The 16,595-nt window shown below is 50.5% G+C and overlaps 1 protein-coding gene across 17 annotated transcripts in view; it reads left to right on the forward strand.

The window, feature by feature from the left end:
• Positions 1-4,258: 4,258 nt before the first annotated feature.
• ANK1 (ankyrin 1) overlaps positions 4,259-16,595 on the forward strand; it is a 70,980-nt gene continuing 58,643 nt past the window's right edge. For 13 of the 17 annotated variants that reach the window (XR_006277143.1, XM_043503092.1, XM_043503095.1 and 10 more), the window contains exon 1: positions 4,260-4,415. Coding sequence is in view for 15 of the 17 variants with exons in the window: in XM_043503092.1 (XP_043359027.1) it covers positions 4,362-4,415 (54 nt within the window). In the remaining 2 variants the exon portion in view is untranslated. Of the gene's footprint in view, positions 4,416-14,121; positions 14,146-15,058; positions 15,113-16,042; positions 16,255-16,595 lie in introns of those variants that run through there. The other 4 variants (XM_043503091.1, XR_006277144.1, XM_043503090.1 and 1 more) reach the window with 4 other exon arrangements.

Genomic DNA, 16,595 nt, shown 5'->3' on the forward strand with positions numbered 1-16,595 from the left:
ACATGCAATTATGCAGAAAAAAATGCAGCATTGCATAAACTTTTGATACTGCTTCCTAGGTTAGGGGCAGCAGCATCTACCGACAGGCAGGTACCATGGACTTTCCGGGATACATTTAACTTCTCTAGCATTTTAAGGCAGGTGGACAAGTGTGCTAGGGAACAAATTCCAGAGAGATTTCAGGCTCCTAGGGAGGGTATTGTGCTCTGCACCTTTCCCTAGGCTCTACACTCCTCTTTGTGGTAAGCATGGGGAGTGCCTCCCAGCCCTGGCCTGCCCCCTACTGCCTCTCCCCCCTTAGCACCCACTGCCATGGAGCCCCAGGTCTGCTGGGGCCTTTGGTTCCTGCCATAATGTAAATGTTTGTTAGGGTAGGGGCTTAGGGTCAACCAGCAACAAGGCCCCCCAACCTGTGCCAGTACTGTCCAGACACTGAGCAGCAGCTGTCACTGCCCCAAAGAGCTGACAGTCGTGATGGACTGGGCAGACCAGGGTTGGGGAGAGGGAAAACGCACAAATAGAGTGAACAATGATAGCTGGGGGCATGCGTTTCCTATCAAAAAGAAATGCCTGGCCTGAGAGAGAGTGCCTGGCTTGGGAGCCAAGGAGCCGCTCCCTTCAGCCCCCAGTTACAGTCTGGTGTGTGTGCAGTGAATGTTCAGTCCTCTCTGCAGTTAGCTGTCTGTGTAAGGAGTTGGTGGGCCTGGTCTAGCGCCTAGTGGACAGCTGACCGCACTGCCATTATCCCTATTGGCAGAGTGAGCACAGAGCCCAAACTGCCTCACCCCCCAGAGGTGGTTGGCTCAGACCGGGGGGAGGCTGTTGGGGGAGGAGGTGAAGCCCACGGTGTCACTGCCTGCTCAGTATCTGTCCCAGGATAAGTAGTGGTCTTCAGCTCCTAGGCGTTCAAGCACACATCTTTCAGCAGCCCGACATTAACTTACTAACCAATGCATCACCCTGGACTGGGAGCGTGCTATGGCTGAGCGCTCTTCCTGGCGCTCTGCATCCCATTGTTTCCTCTGTTCTTCTAGCGCTCATTGCACACAACCGGTCAGCTTGGAAATTACACACTGTGCATCGTTAACATGAGAACATGCTTCACTCTCCGTTGGGTGGACACTGTGGGGATGGTGTAGCATGGAGCAGCACCTAGTTATGTATTCGGAGGAGTCTGTACCTTACCAAGTTCTATGTGTACACAGAAGAGCCAGTGGCCACTGGTAAAGCTGGACTTCCCCACAAGCCTGTCCTGACTGCTCAGTCCCCTTTGCTCTTTATATTCTCTCTTGCTTTTCCTCCCATCAAACAACTCAGAAATGCAGGTGTAGGACCTTTGTGGGGAAATGGGCTGACGCTGAATCCTTGGACAGGATTCTGCACAGATCCACAGTTCAGTAACAGCTGGATGGCTGGCTAGCTAGCTTCTTCTACAGCACCTGTCAGTGCAGGGATCAATGTACTCCAATCATTCACAGAAGAAAAGGAATGTGAATGGAATACAGGGGAAGGCTTGGTTCTGATGGACAGGCCCACTCACTGTTTTGTTTGTGCCCCACTCACACACAGTGGACATTCCTGCACTTGTATCACAGTGAGGGATTGTCAATGAACTGTGGGACTGTATTGATTGATGTGGGACACAGGACGCTAGACACCATGGAAGGGATTGGGGTCACCAGCCTGCACTGGTGTCGGCAGCCTGTGTGGTGACAGTGACAGTGCTTTGCATCAGAAGGGACTCTGCAGGGCTGTGATTCAGAGCTGCACGTATGTTATGTTACGCAGCAGGCAAGTGGTTTAATTTCAGGTCCCTGGTTCTGGCCTCCCTGACCACAACGGGCTCCCTAGAACCACATTCTGTGTCTCCCTGAGCTATCAGGCCCGCATCTGGCAGAGCATCTTCCACCCAATAACCTCTCTTGGGCAGCAGAACTGGGCAGTGTCTTCTGCTCATTTGACCCTGGGAAGTTAATGAACAAAAAGGGCTTTTGTAGCCCTTTCTTGCTCTCTCCTCTATGTTTACATGAGAGTCTGCAAACTCCTGCAGACTGTGGCAGTGTCTGCAAAGGATTCCTGGCTAATCTCCAGAGAAATTGGAACTGGTCAATGGAGCAGGATTAGCTGCGAATGAAGAGGGGAATAAAAATCTGAAAGGGGACCCAAAAGGGGGAGACATTCAGCACCAGGGAAACCATGCAAACAGGTCCTGCCCTTGCTAGCAACTGTTCATCTCCACTGGTGTTACTAATGCAGGGTGGCTGGGTGAAGATGGTCCACGAGCGACAGCATTTCAAGCACTGTGGCATCTGTCCTGGCTAGACAGGAACACGGAATATGATGTGATGCTGGCAGGCCAGGTGCCAGCTCAAGCCAAGGTCCCCGTTCCTCACCTGAACACTGACAAATCCATTGATGGAACAAGTCTGGCTCACTTGTGTGTTGGTATTGTTATGATAGATGTTAGGATTATAAGAATGTGTTTAGTGTTTAGACTTTATGGAATGCTGGTGAGTGGCTGCCTGCACTGATCTCACAGCATCTGTACCCCATATTGTATGGTAATATCTGAGCATTTGCATTGGGACCCTTGGTAGCTGTATAAATCACTGGACAGGAGAGAGGGATTAAGGAGTGTGAAATGCTGGTCTCCAGCAGAGGGTGTTCTACCCTGCCCCACAAGGAAGGCCCCTCAACACCAGCCAGACTAGAGTGGGACATTAAAGAGGACAAAAGTCCTTGTTGTTTACTCTCCCCCTCCAATGAAAATGGGTCTTGTTTACTCTCCCCCTCCCATCAGCTGAGTTTGCAGCAGCAAAGCAGAAGAGGGGAAGGGAATAAACCCCCCTACCGTGGTGGAATTGGAGCTCCTGAGCTGAATGCATACCTGTGTCAGGGTGGCACATGCATAAGAATTGCACTCTGGCTCTAGGAACCTGCCTGTTGCATTGTGGCACCTACTGCTAGAGTGAAGGCTCTGCCAGTGTTTCCATCAGAGCCGTGGGGGTGGTGGCATGCGCATGCACATGTCCAAAGGGGATTGTGTTTTAAAGGAAACTTTTTCTAATAAGGCCTGAGCTCTGCTGCCACTGCTGTAACTTGGAGCACAGCCCCTGCTGGGGTTAACCCACATCTTTCCATCATACAAAGCATTTGGCAGGCTCCATTTTTCATGCCTGCATCTGAGCACATCCCAGAGCACTCGCTGCAATGAGCGCTTTCCCAGGGATGGGCTCACCTGACTTGCAAGCATCCAGGTGGATGAAGCTGCTCAGCCATTGCTGTGAGCACCCCAGTCATGTTTGTGCTCAATGGCCTGTTGCATCCGATGAAGTGAGCTGTAGCTCACGAAAGCTTATGCTCAAATTTTTTAGACTCTAAGGTGCCACAAGTCCTCCTTTTCTTTTTGCCCACATGTAGTCACCTCAGGTTCTGAGGCATCTGCTGGCATGGCCCCAAGGCATCCAGATCACCACAGGTCATGGTGTTCCTGATGAATGGGAGCTAAAAACAGAAATGGAGCACTGTGCTGTCTTGTGTTCACCTAGCGCTTTGTAAACACCAGCTAATTAATCACCACACACCTGAGCAGGGTGAATAAAGCCACTGGCACCCTTTAGTGGAGAGCAGAATCTGGTCTTCCAGCCTGGAGTGCCAAGTAAACACTCCCCCGTCAGTGTTCATAGTGCACCCATTGTCATGGTATTGGAGCACAGACTGTCTGGAGGAGCTGTTTTCAAGGGGTCTGTTCTCATGAACTGTGCCATGACTTCCCGCTTCCTGTTCCAAGTAGCTTAGGGCTAACTCTCCTTCTCCCTGCATGCAGGGATCTCCGGGAGGGAAGGCTGGAGCCAGCATCTGCCCTGTGACTAGGAGAAGGAAGTTTCATTGTGTTGCAGTAACATGTAGGGATCAGGTCCCCTTGTGATGGTGCTACATGTAGAAAGTCAGAGGCAGTCCTGTCCCTGAGCAGCTTTCAGACGAGGAATTCTGTCCTTACTGTGTCTCATGTTTCCGAGACCTGCCCTGCACTTTTCCTGTTTGAAAGGCAGGGTTCAGGTGCCTGAGGTCGGAGCCCCATTCACCTGCCTGCAGACTTGTTTAGAAAGCATGTTCCAGACACCCTGCCCTCTCAGACGCTCGGAGAAGAGCCCAGCCGCTGTTTACCATGGGCCCTGGCATGGGGCAGCCCCTGTAATCTCCAGTCCCCAGGCAGGAGCCTCCCCTCGGCATCTGCACGTGTGAGGTGCGATAGGGCGGAGGTCTGCTGCTGCTGATAAAGCCCTGTGCCTGCTGGGATCTTGGGCACTTGTTTTGGAGGTAGAGCTCACTGTGCGTCTGTGGAGACCGCAAGCCCGGAGATGGGGGCTTCCCTTTCACCAGAAGGGATGCCAGGCCTGCTGCACCTATGGAAAGTGAGTACTCGGGCACTAAAGGCAGTGGGGGGCTCTTGCAACTCAATTCCTAGGGGAAGGATAGTTGGAAGGCTGTTTACCTATCCCGCCTGGCGTGTGTGTCTGTCGGAACTGGTAGCATGGGATCAGGGCCCCGTGGTGCTGGGCACCTGTGTGTGCACATGGTGAGACAGCCCCTGCCCCAGAGAGTTTGCAGACCAAACAGACGAGAGACACAGGATGAATCATTGTACAGATGGGGGACTTGGCCAAGGTCACACAGGGAGACAGTGGCAGAGCCAGGAACTGAGCTGAGCCCCTTGTTTCCAGGCTGGAGAGTTAGTAGCAAGACCATCCCTGCTCTCTACGCCAGCGTATTCTGAGCTGATATAGCTGAGGGGGGAGAGGGATTGGCTGCCAGTTTTTAACGGTAAACAGCAGCTGCCAAATTGTCATCTTTGCAGCCCACCTAAAGCACTGGGTTAGGCGCACTGGGTGGGGTTTCCATGCAGGCTCCATCTGCCTTTGCTGATGAACTGGGGGCTGGGCTGCCTTTGAAGCCATGCTAGCAGCAACTTTCCTTCACTAGGTGCAGGTGTTGCTCACAGGGTCCTAGCACAGCTCCCCTTGCCAGTGCAAGGTGGGATCTTTTCTAAGAGCTGTGCTGCAGGCAACCTCCCTCGGGGCCTTCTTCCCTTGATGGCTTAGAGCAGTGGTTCTCAACCAGGGGTCTGGGGCCCCCTGGGGCACTGCAAGCAGGTTACAGGGGGTCTGCCAAGCATGGCTGGTATTAGACTTGCTAGGGCCCAGGGCAGAAAGCCAAAACCCTGCCATGCAGGACTGCAGCTCGGGGCTCCGAGCCTCGCCACCTGGGGAAGAAGCCGAAGCCTGAGCAACTTAGCTTTGCGATGCCCCCTGTGGTATAGGGCCCTGGGCAACTGCCCTGCTTGCTACCCCTTAATGCCAGCCTTGGCTTTTATATGCAGAAAAACAGTAGTTGTGGCACAGCTGGGCCATGGAGTTTTTATGGCATGTTGGGAGGAGGCTCAGAAAGAAAAAGGTTGAGAACCCCTGGCTTAGAGAGGACGTCACATGCACAGCAGCCCGGACGGCATGAGAGCCCCTGTGTGTTCAGCCACAGTGCAGCGCCTGCCTCTCCCACAGTTTCAGCACAGTGATCAGCCACAGCTATACAGATTCTAACAGACAGTTCTCTGCTCAGGGCCTTTGCCCACTGCACCCAGGCAGAGCAGGTGTGAATTAGTCCTGCTGAAGCAGGGCTAGAAAAAATGAGGGGGAACAGATTGTAGAAATTAGAAGCTGCTCACAAGCAACATTTAAAAGCCTTCCCCTGGGCACAGAAGGAATCTGTTTGGAAGGAACCTGATTTGGGTCTGGGGCACTGTTGGTGGGTGCTGGAACCCAGCCCCTCTCCTCAGTGCTGGGAGCCATGTGCAGTGTCTGGGATAGATGAGGGTGGGTGCACCATACATGCCCTTTGCTGGAGAGGCTGCCCCTGCTCTGAGCTGCACCAGGCAGGCCCAGAATTTGTCCCTGGTTTTTATCAGCAAGTGGAATCTGTCACATACTTTCTGTGCACTGGGTTTTCCTGGTGTGTTCTCTGCACATCCCCATCTGCACAGACTCAACTATATTTATTTGCTGTCATGATTCAGGAAGAAAGTGCATTAGGAGAGTAAGAGGTAAAAAATCAAGTAGTCACATTGCTGCTATGTCTCTCTAACCAGCTGTAAGCCCTGGTAGGTTGTAATAAGAGGTGTAATGCATGAACAGCAAGCTCTAGAGGTTTGTCTTAAATTGGAACCTGTTGATACAAAAATAGCATTCCCCGCTCAGGAGGCACAAAGAGCGGGGGCTTCTGCTAGCCTCAAGAGGGAGTGACAGGTTTCACTGGGGTGTGCATGGCCCATGCTGACAGGAGCTGCAACCATGTTAACTCTTTCATAGCCTTGGCGCCCCAGTCTGCAGCTCCCTGGCCAAACACCATGGGATGCTGTTCCATTGACACCTCTGCTGGTGCTGGCTGCCTGGCTGTTGATCAAGGGCGATTGTGATTTGTGAATAACAGGACAGACTCTTAATCCTGCTTCTTAGAAAACCCATTCATGTCAAATGGGTGTAGTCTGGAAACAAATGTGCTCAGAGCAGCAGGATTTACGCCCTTATCAAAGGGATTTGATGCCTGCAGCGTGGGCTGTTCCCTGCTTGTGGCACCCTCCCTCTCTGTGTCCCCAAAGCTGCTCTGGCTGCAGCTGCCAGCCAAGTGGGACCCACCATGGGGGAGCTCAGCCACAGCAGCTGTTTAAGATCCTAAATGGCTAACCAGAGCTCTAGCTAACCCGGGCTCTGAGTGCGCTGTACATTGGTGAATGGCAGGCTGGAAAGCAGTCGCCAAGAGCTGTCTGTGTTGTCAACTGAGGTGACAAACTATAAGTGGTTCCTGAGAATTTGGCCCCAAAATGAAATATTTGAAATATAGTTTCCTCTCTCTCATTCCTGCCAGGGTCTGTGTTCCAAGAGAGAGGGAGCATGGTGGAGTGGGAGTCAGAGGTCCTGAGCTCTGTTCCTAGCTCTAAGAAAAGGAGTACTTGTGGCACCTAAGAGACTAACAAATTTATTAGAGCATAAGCTTTCGTGAGCTACAGCTCACTTCATCGGATGCATTTGGTGGAAAAAACAGAGGAGAGATTTATATACACACACACAGAGAACATGAAACAATGGGTTTATCATACATACTGTAAGGAGAGTGATCACTTAAGATAAGCCATCACCAGCAGCAGGGGGGGGAAAGGAGGAAAACCTTTCATGGTGACAAGCAAGGTAGGCTAATTCCAGCAGTTAACAAGAATATCAGATTTCAGAGTAGCAGCCGTGTTAGTCTGTATTCGCAAAAAGAAAAGGAGTACTTGTGGCACCTTAGAGACTAACAAATTTATTAGAGCATAAGCTTTCGTGAGCTACAGCTCACTTCATCGGATGCATTACAAGAATGCAAGAATATCAGAGGAACAGTGGGGGGTGGGGTGGGAGGGAGAAATACCATGGGGAAATAGTTTTACTTTGTGTAATGACTCATCCATTCCCAGTCTCTATTCAAGCCTAAGTTAATTGTATCCAGTTTGCAAATTAATTCCAATTCAGCAGTCTCTCGTTGGAGTCTGTTTTTGAAGCTTTTTTGTTGAAGTATAGCCACTCTTAGGTCTGTGATCGAGTGACCAGAGAGATTGAAGTGTTCTCCAACTGGTTTTTGAATGTTATAATTCTTGACGTCTGATTTGTGTCCATTCATTCTTTTACGTAGAGACTGTCCAGTTTGGCCAATGTACATGACAGAGGGGCATTGCTGGCACATGATGGCATATATCACATTGGTAGATGCGCAGGTGAACGAGCCTCTGATAGTGTGGCTGATGTGATTAGGCCCTATGATGGTATCCCCTGAATAGATATGTGGACAGAGTTGGCAACGGGCTTTGTTGCAAGGATAGGTTCCTGGGTTAGTGGTTCTGTTGTGTGGTGTGTGGTTGCTGGTGAGTATTTGCTTCAGATTGGGGGGCTGTCTGTAAGCAAGGACTGGTCTGTCTCCCAAGATCTGTGAGAGTGATGGGTCGTCCTTCAGGATAGGTTGTAGATCCTTGATGATGCGTTGGAGAGGTTTTAGTTGGGGGCTGAAGGTGATGGCTAGTGGCGTTCTGTTGTTTTCTTTGTTGGGCCTGTCCTGTAGTAGGTGACTTCTGGGTACTCTTCTGGCTCTGTCAATCTGTGGCTGCTACTCTGAAACCTGTCATTATGCAAGGCACTGAATTTAGCCATATAGAGTGGAAATCTGTCAACTTCATGAAAAAACTTGCACAGATACAGACAGACATCATCTTCCTCTCCAAATGCAAACAGATGGACATCATACCGAAAGGACTGAAGGTAAAAAATCCATTACAATCTACATACCACACAGACTATGCTGACAGCTTGTGCCACACACTCTCAAAGAAACTGCGGAACCACCTGATCAACATCCTCTACAGCAAACAGGGAAAGATTAAGAATGAGCTCTCAAAGAATGAGCTCTTAAAACTGGATACTCTCATAAAGAACCAACCTTCCACACAAACTGCCTCGTGGCTAGAATTTACAAAAACTAGACAAGCCATTTACAAAACACACTTTGCTTCTCTACAAAAGAAAAAGGACACTAAGCTATCTAAACTACTATATGCCACAAGGGGCCACAACAATGGTTCCCGTAACCCACCCAGCAATATTGTTAATCTATCCAACTATACTCTTAGCCCAGCGGAAGAATCTGTCCTATCTCGGGGCCTCTCCTTTTGCCCCTCCACCCCCACGAACATGATACAGTTCTGTGGTGACCTAGAATCCTATTTTCGACGTCTCAGACTCAAGGAATATTTCCAACACACCTCTGACCAACATATTAACCCACAGAGACCTTCCTGCCAACACTACAAAAAGAAGGATTCTGGGTGGACTCCTCCTGAAGGTCGAAACAGCAGCCTGGACTTCTACATAGAGTGCTTCCGCCGACGTGCACGAGCTGAAATTGTGGAAAAGCAGCATCGCTTACCCCATAACCTCAGTCATGCAGAACACAGTGCCATCCACAGCCTCAGAAACAACTCTGACATCATAATCAAAAAGGCTGACAAAGGAGGTGCTGTCGTCATCATGACCAGGTCGGAGTATGAACAAGAGGCTACTAGGCAGCTCTCCAACTCCACTTTCTACAAGCCATTACCCTCTGATCCCACTGAGAGTTACCAAAAGAAACTACAGCATTTGCTCAAGAAACTCCCTGAAAAAGCACAAGAACAAATCCGCACAGACACACCCCTGGGGCCCCGACCTGGGGTATTCTATCTGCTACCCAAGATCCATAAACCTGGAAATCCTGGACGCCCCATCATCTCAGGCATTGGCACCCTGACAGCAGGATTGTCTGGCTATGTAGACTCCCTCCTCAGGCCCTTCGTTACCAGCACTCCCAGCTATCTTCGAGACACCACTGACTTCCTGAGGAAACTACAATCCATTGGTGATCTTCCTAAAAACACCATCCTAGCCACTATGGATGTAGAAGCCTCTACACCAACATTCCACACAAAGATGGACTACAAGCCGTCAGGAACAGTATCCCCGATACTGTCACGGCTAACCTGGTGGCTGAATTTTGTGACTGTGTCCTGACCCATAACTATTTCACATTTGGTGACAATGTATACCTTCAAATCAGCGGCACTGCGATGGGTACCCGCATGGCCCCACAGTATGCCAACATTTTTATGGCTGACTTAGAACAACGCTTCCTCAGCTCTCGTCCCCTAATGCCCCTACTCTATTTGCGCTATATTGATGACATCTTCATCATCTGGACCCATGGAAAAGAAGCTCTTGAGGAATTCCACCATGATTTCAACAATTTCCATCCCACCATCAACCTCAGCCTGGACCAGTCCACACAAGAGATCCACTTCCTGGACACTACGGTGCTAATAAGCGATGGTCACATAAACACCACCCTATATCGGAAACCTACTGACCGCTATTCCTACCTACATGCCTCTAGCTTTCATCCAGATCATACCACTCAATCCATTGTCTACAGCCAAGCGCTACGATATAACCGCATTTGCTCCAACCCCTCAGACAGAGACAAACACCTACAAGATCTCTATCATGCATTCCTACAACTACAATACCCACCTGCTGAAGTGAAGAAACAGATTGACAGAGCCAGAAGAGTACCCAGAAGTCACCTACTACAGGACAGGCCCAACAAAGAAAACAACAGAACGCCACTAGCCATCACCTTCAGCACCCAACTAAAACCTCTCCAACGCATCATCAAGGATCTACAACCTATCCTGAAGGTCGACCCATCGCTCTCACAGATCTTGGGAGACAGACCAGTCCTTGCTTACAGACAGCCCCCCAATCTGAAGCAAATACTCACCAGCAACCATACACCACACAACAGAACCACTAACCCAGGAACCTATCCTTGCAACAAAGCCCATTGCCAACTCTGTCCACATATCTATTCAGGGGATACCATCATAGGGCCTAATCACATCAGCCACACTATCAGAGGCTCGTTCACCTGCGCATCTACCAATGTGATATATGCCATCATGTGCCAGCAATGCCCCTCTGCCATGTACATTGGCCAAACTGGACAGTCTCTACGTAAAAGAATGAATGGACACAAATCAGACGTCAAGAATTATAACATTCAAAAACCAGTTGGAGAACACTTCAATCTCTCTGGTCACTCGATCACAGACCTAAGAGTGGCTATACTTCAACAAAAAAGCTTCAAAAACAGACTCCAGCGAGAGACTGCTGAATTGGAATTAATTTGCAAACTGGATACAATTAACTTAGGCTTGAATAGAGACTGGGAATGGATGAGTCATTACACAAAGTAAACCTATTTCCCCATGGTATTTCTCCCCCCCACCCCACCCCCCCACTGTTCCTCTGATATTCTTAGGTTTCAGAGTAGCAGCCGTGTTAGTCTGTATTCGCAAAAAGAAAAGGAGTACTTGTGGCACCTTAGAGACTAACAAATTTATTAGAGCATAAGCTTTCGTGAGCTACAGCTCACTTCATCGGATGCATTTGGTGGAAAAAACAGAGGAGAGATTTATATACACACACACACAGAGAACATGAAACAATGGGTTTATCATACCCATTGTTTCATGTTCTCTGTGTGTGTGTATATAAATCTCTCCTCTGTTTTTTCCACCAAATGCATCCGATGAAGTGAGCTGTAGCTCACGAAAGCTTATGCTCTAATAAATTTGTTAGTCTCTAAGGTGCCACAAGTACTCCTTTTCTTTTTGCGAATAATTGTACTGATTGAGATGGAATAAATGGGTTTACGGGATTAGTATAATTTAGTCACCATTCAACATCAAACAGTATTAAATGCTATTAACACCTCTAGCCCATTTATTCCTTCTCATTCCCAGAACAGAACCCTTGGTGCTGCCGCTGCTGGACTTGCTGGTAGCTCTGTTTGTGTGGGGAGGGACGCCAGCACTCTGTGCAGGCTCCAGCTATGCTGCATATCACTGGCCATGAGGGGAAAAGCATAAAGGCCCTTTCAGAGTCGGAGCTCAAATCGATGGCAAATCGTCTGGCTCTCAGCTCACCGTTGCCAACTCTGTCCACGTATCTATTCAGGGGACACCATCATAGGACCTAATTGCATCAGCCACACTCTCAGGGGCTCATTCACTTGCCCATCTACCAATGTGATATGTGCCATCTTGTGCCAGCAATGCCCCTCTGCCATGTACATTGGCCAAACCAGACAATCTCTTCGTAAAAGAATAAATGGACACAAATCAGACGTCAAGAATTATAACATTCAAAAACCAGTTGGAGAACACTTCAATCTCCCTAGTCACTCGATTACAGACCTAAAAGTCACAATATTATAACAAAAAAACCGTCAAAAACAGACTCCGAGAGACTGCTGAATTGGAATTAATTTGCAAACTGGACACCATTAACTTAGGCTTGAATAAAGACTGGGAGTGGATGGGTCATTACACAAAGGAAAACTATTCCCCCCCCCACACACTGTTACTCTCACCTTCTTATCAACTGTTGGAAATGGGCCATCCTGATTATCACTACAAAAGGTTTTATTCTCCTGCTGATAATAGCTCGCCTTAATTGATCACTCTCATTATAGAGTGTATGGCAACACCCATTTTTTCATGTTCTCTGTGTGTGTATATATATATATCTTCCTACTGTATTTTCCACTGCATGCATCCGATGAAGTGGGTCTTAGCCTATGAAAGGTTATGCTCAAATAAATTTGTTAGTCTCTAAGGCGCCACAAGTCCTCCTCGTTCTTTCTTCCCACAGGGCTGGGCTTGGCTAGGTGCTTGCTGTGCTCTGGCCATTCCACTGCAGGTGGTGGTGGGGCCTGGGGAGCTCTGCAGCATCAAAGCATTGGGGTCATACAAGAAAACCCATGGGGAGGCTCCAGAAAAATGGATCTGGGTGCAGAATTGCTTCCTAGAGAGTGGCCCTGGGAGCCATCTGGCAGGTGCCAGCGCTTTCCCCAGCACTGGGAAGCAGCACTGGGGTTTGCTTTTGGTGGATTCCACAGGCACCTTTCTCTGGGGCTGCCAGCCTGGGAAGAGTGCAGTGCGTAGATGTGCTGGATGGCCGGGGGATCCCTGACTTGGGTCACAGGCCTTGGGATCTCTTCTCTGCCATGTCCCTAGCCAGGTCATCTCCCTGGATCCTCCACGTGCACATCTCCCCTCCCTCACAGTGAAGGTCCTCAGCAAATTGGAAGCGATAACAATTATTTTGCTGCTGCTGTCCAGCGATAAGTATGACAGATGTGCACCGTGCCACTGCTATTCAGCATTTCCAGTGCAGTCCAGCAGACCGGGGGGGTGGGGGGCTTTGTGCTCGGTGCTGTACAAACGTCCAGAAGTGACAGTCCCTGCTCCAAGTCGCGTACAGTCCAGCAGACAAGCAGACGGGGAGAGTGGGGTCACAAGTGTCGTACATGTGCCTATCCTTTAGTGTGTCAGAAGCAGTGATCACTACGCGCTACCTGCCTAGCTCAGTGGCTGAGGCAACATTGCTGAAGCAGCCTTAGCCTCCAGTGTTCCTAGCAACTGGGGCTGAACTCACGTTGCTGGGTGTTTGCCTGGAAAACATTATCTGCTCAGAGCTCCATAGGCAGCAGCGGACTCCCTGGGCTGATATAAATGTGTCTGTGTTTCATGGAACAAGGTGGAGTTACTAATAACCTCCCTTCCTTTATCAGGCTTGTGCAGAGATGCCTGGGTGGAACTGAAGGGGAGGAGATGAGAGCAGGACTCCGTCACTGTCCAGTGTCCTGAGCAGTGAGCTGGGACATCCATCCTCTGATCACTGGTCTGGAAACCCAGCCTGAGCCCAGGGTTAGGGACTTGCACAGTCGCTCACATATGATTTGTTAACTACAGGAAGTTTTTAGCCTTTCTGTTTGCAGATAACTTCAGCAGTTCCCAAGAGCAGCAGTTACTGCAGGGGACTAGGTGCCAGGGCTGTGGTTCCCCCTCTGGCTCTTCCAGCGGCTCACTGTGGGCTTTGGGCAGATACTTGGGCCTGCATTTCAAAAGTGGCTCCCAATTTGGGTGAATCCCACAGAGGCTGGTGCAGTGAGTGCAAAGTGAGTCTGAACCGAGAGCATAATGTGTGTATTGCATTGGGCTGGACTGCTTGGAAGAGCCCAGCGCTCGGGATTGGAAGGGAAATCCCCGCGCCGGAGAGGGACAAGGGTGAGAGTAAATCGTCAGCAGAAAGCAGGTAGAATAAGAGTAGTGTCACGTGCTCCTCTCTGGCCATTTGTCCTGGGCGTTGCAAAGCCTTTGGCAAAGTCTGGGTCTGATCCTTCTCCCATCAAGTCTCTCTTGTCGTTGCGTTCAGTGGGCAATGCCATGCCCAGCATCTCATTGGATCAGGGTCTGTATATGCATGAGCCCCTGGAACACAGTGCGTCTGGGGAGGAATCTGTGCCTCTTTCAGAGTGCAAGTGGTACAGGACAGGGAGTCAGGAAGAATATCTCCTCCTATTGGACTACACTGTCCCAGAAAACTGCCCGGGAGACGGAAAGGGACAGAGACTCGGTCCAAACAGTTTGAAGACAGAAAAATACAAATGGCTTCTCTGTGTATGGAGACAGTGAGTGCGTGTGTGTGTGCGAGCATGCAAGCACTTGTGTAAGTGGCAAGCGAACATACTGGGGTGTGTGTGTGTGTGCAGGGCTGATGGCAGACACACCCTTCTGAGCTCCTCTCGACCTGCCTGCCCTTATTTTAAGAATGATGCAGAAGCTCCTTTTGTTGGAAATTAGCCCTGCTGTGTCATCCCCTTGGTACTTTTTCAATGGCTGAGTTCATCTGCTCTGGCCTCTGACATGGTGACTCACTGACGTAGCAGAGAATCGCCATGAAAAGACACCCAGAAGTGACAGACAGATGTGCTGTGGCACCAAGAAGACAGTAGAGTCACAGATCTGTTTCCTGTGCTACTCACATCCAAGCTGAGCTGTCCTCTTTTCTCAGGCTGTCCGCGTTGTCTGGCTGCTGCTGTCTGACGTCCTAGGATGCGATATGCATCCCTGAGACATGCACATGGGTTGTGGGGAGAAAAGCTACAGTTTGCCTGGCTCCCCCAGGCCTCAGCCTGGTCTGCAGGGCCCTGTCCCCCAGCAGTTGGGGGCCTCAAGGACACCATAGCCCCCCTCCCTGGTGGCATGTGTTGCCCATTGAATGCTAGGCTCCTTGGCATGTCTTCTGAGCTCATCCTCTCTGCCGTTCTCAGGAGGGCACCTGCAGCTCCGACCTACGCCCTAGCCTGGGCAGCAGCCAGCTGCTTTCTGGAGGAGGCTCAGTAGTAAATATCCCAACTGACAGAATAATGGAGAGAAAATGAACCAATTCCATTAGTGTCTGGCGAGCCCTGCAGGGCCCGTGCTGGAGCGAGGAGGGAGCCTGTATTTTTAGCTAGAATGCAGTGTAACTCACTGGCTTGCACAAAGCTGGGGAGTAGCTAGCAAAGGAGGGGGAGAAGGGAGACCAGGTTCGGGTTTCAGCTCAAGTGCTGAACAATGGCAGTTCGACAGGGCAGGTCCGGTCTAGATGCGGCTGTGAGTATTCAACACGACTCTCCTTTGTGCACCAGGCGAGCTCTGCTTTGCTTTTCTGTTTGCTTTCTAGCTGCATTCCTGGCCACCTCCCTGCTCTGCTCTGTGCTGGGGCTTTGGCAGCCATGGGCTGTTGGAGCCCATGGAGTTATCTCATTTTAATCTTTGCAGTGCTATGTGTGAGTTATGGACAGGGAAGCTGTACTGTGCTCTGCTCTTCCAAGGGGATTTCTCTGCAAGGTCTCTGGGCAGTGGCTGAAATGCCCACACCAAGCTGAGGTGCTGCCCTTCTGTGGCTCCTGACTGAGCAAAGGAGGCTTTTAGCAGGATTCAGAGCTGGAAAATCCCTCTGCATTGAGGCTGCAACATAAAACGCTCAGCTCTGCCCTGCTGTGAATTGTGGGCTCTCCAGCTCAGCACCCCAGGCTCAGCGTGCAAACTGTGCACTGCTGAGCACGGCACGGGGATGTCTCTGGCTGCAGGTCCTGTCTATCACAGTAGATAAACCTGATTGAGCAGAAGGCATCTCAGTGGCACGTGATGCCTTCCTCATTACTCTGCACCATAAACAACGGGTCAGTCCCTGGAGTTGGGTCTTCCTTGGAAGGCTGGAGGGAGCCAGCAGGCAGGGGGGTTCACGCAGACTGTATACGCTTGCCTGGCATGAGGAGGCTGCTCTGCTGTGATCGGAAACCGCAGTGCTGCCTCCAGCACCTCTTCCCTGTATGCTAACGCCAGGAGCCTTGTTAGCCAGTGCTGGGTCCAGCGGCTCCCGCAAGAAATGCGGCTGAGGATCTTGCTGCATTTTGGGGTTGAATGGTGGCAAGGCCTGGGTGAGCCTGGTGGGCTGGGTGCTACTGGGGGCAGCCAATGCTGCTTTGACGGGACCTCCGCCCAAGTAATAATCAGACTCTTGTTTCTCTGGTGCATGAGATTGGATCGATAGCCGGGGCTTGGCTGCATTTCCCTGGAGCGAGAGCAGAGAGGTCAGTCGGCACTGGGTTATCGGACCAGGAGGCTGCAGTTGGAGTGGAGAGAGAGCTGGGTGATTGGGATGTCCTCACTCTACTGAGCGAACCCACAACTACTGCAGAGAGAGAAGAACAGAGCCCCAAACCCAGATACTGCTTCAGCCTGCAGCCATGGTACCACTGGCTTGTGTAGCAGCACCCACACTGCATTTTCCACCAAATGCATCCGATGAAGTGAGCTGTAGCTCACAAAAGCTTATGCTCAAATAAATTTGTTAATCTCTAAGGTGCCACAAGTACTCCTTTTCTTTTTGCGAATACAGACTAACACGGCTGCTACTCTGAAACCTGTCACTGTGCATTGTGCGTTCCAGAAGGAACCGTCCCTGCCCTGAGGGCCTTGCAGTCTCAAGGTAGCACCCAATGGAGTTCATGGACCAGGCTGAGCTGGGCCAGGCCCCCGAAGGAAGCAGCACTGGTGATTATGTGCCGGCTCCTGCTGGGTCAGAACAGAG

Source organism: Dermochelys coriacea, chromosome 26 (assembly GCF_009764565.3).
Source record: "Dermochelys coriacea isolate rDerCor1 chromosome 26, rDerCor1.pri.v4, whole genome shotgun sequence".
NCBI classification, from domain to species: domain Eukaryota; kingdom Metazoa; phylum Chordata; order Testudines; family Dermochelyidae; genus Dermochelys; species Dermochelys coriacea.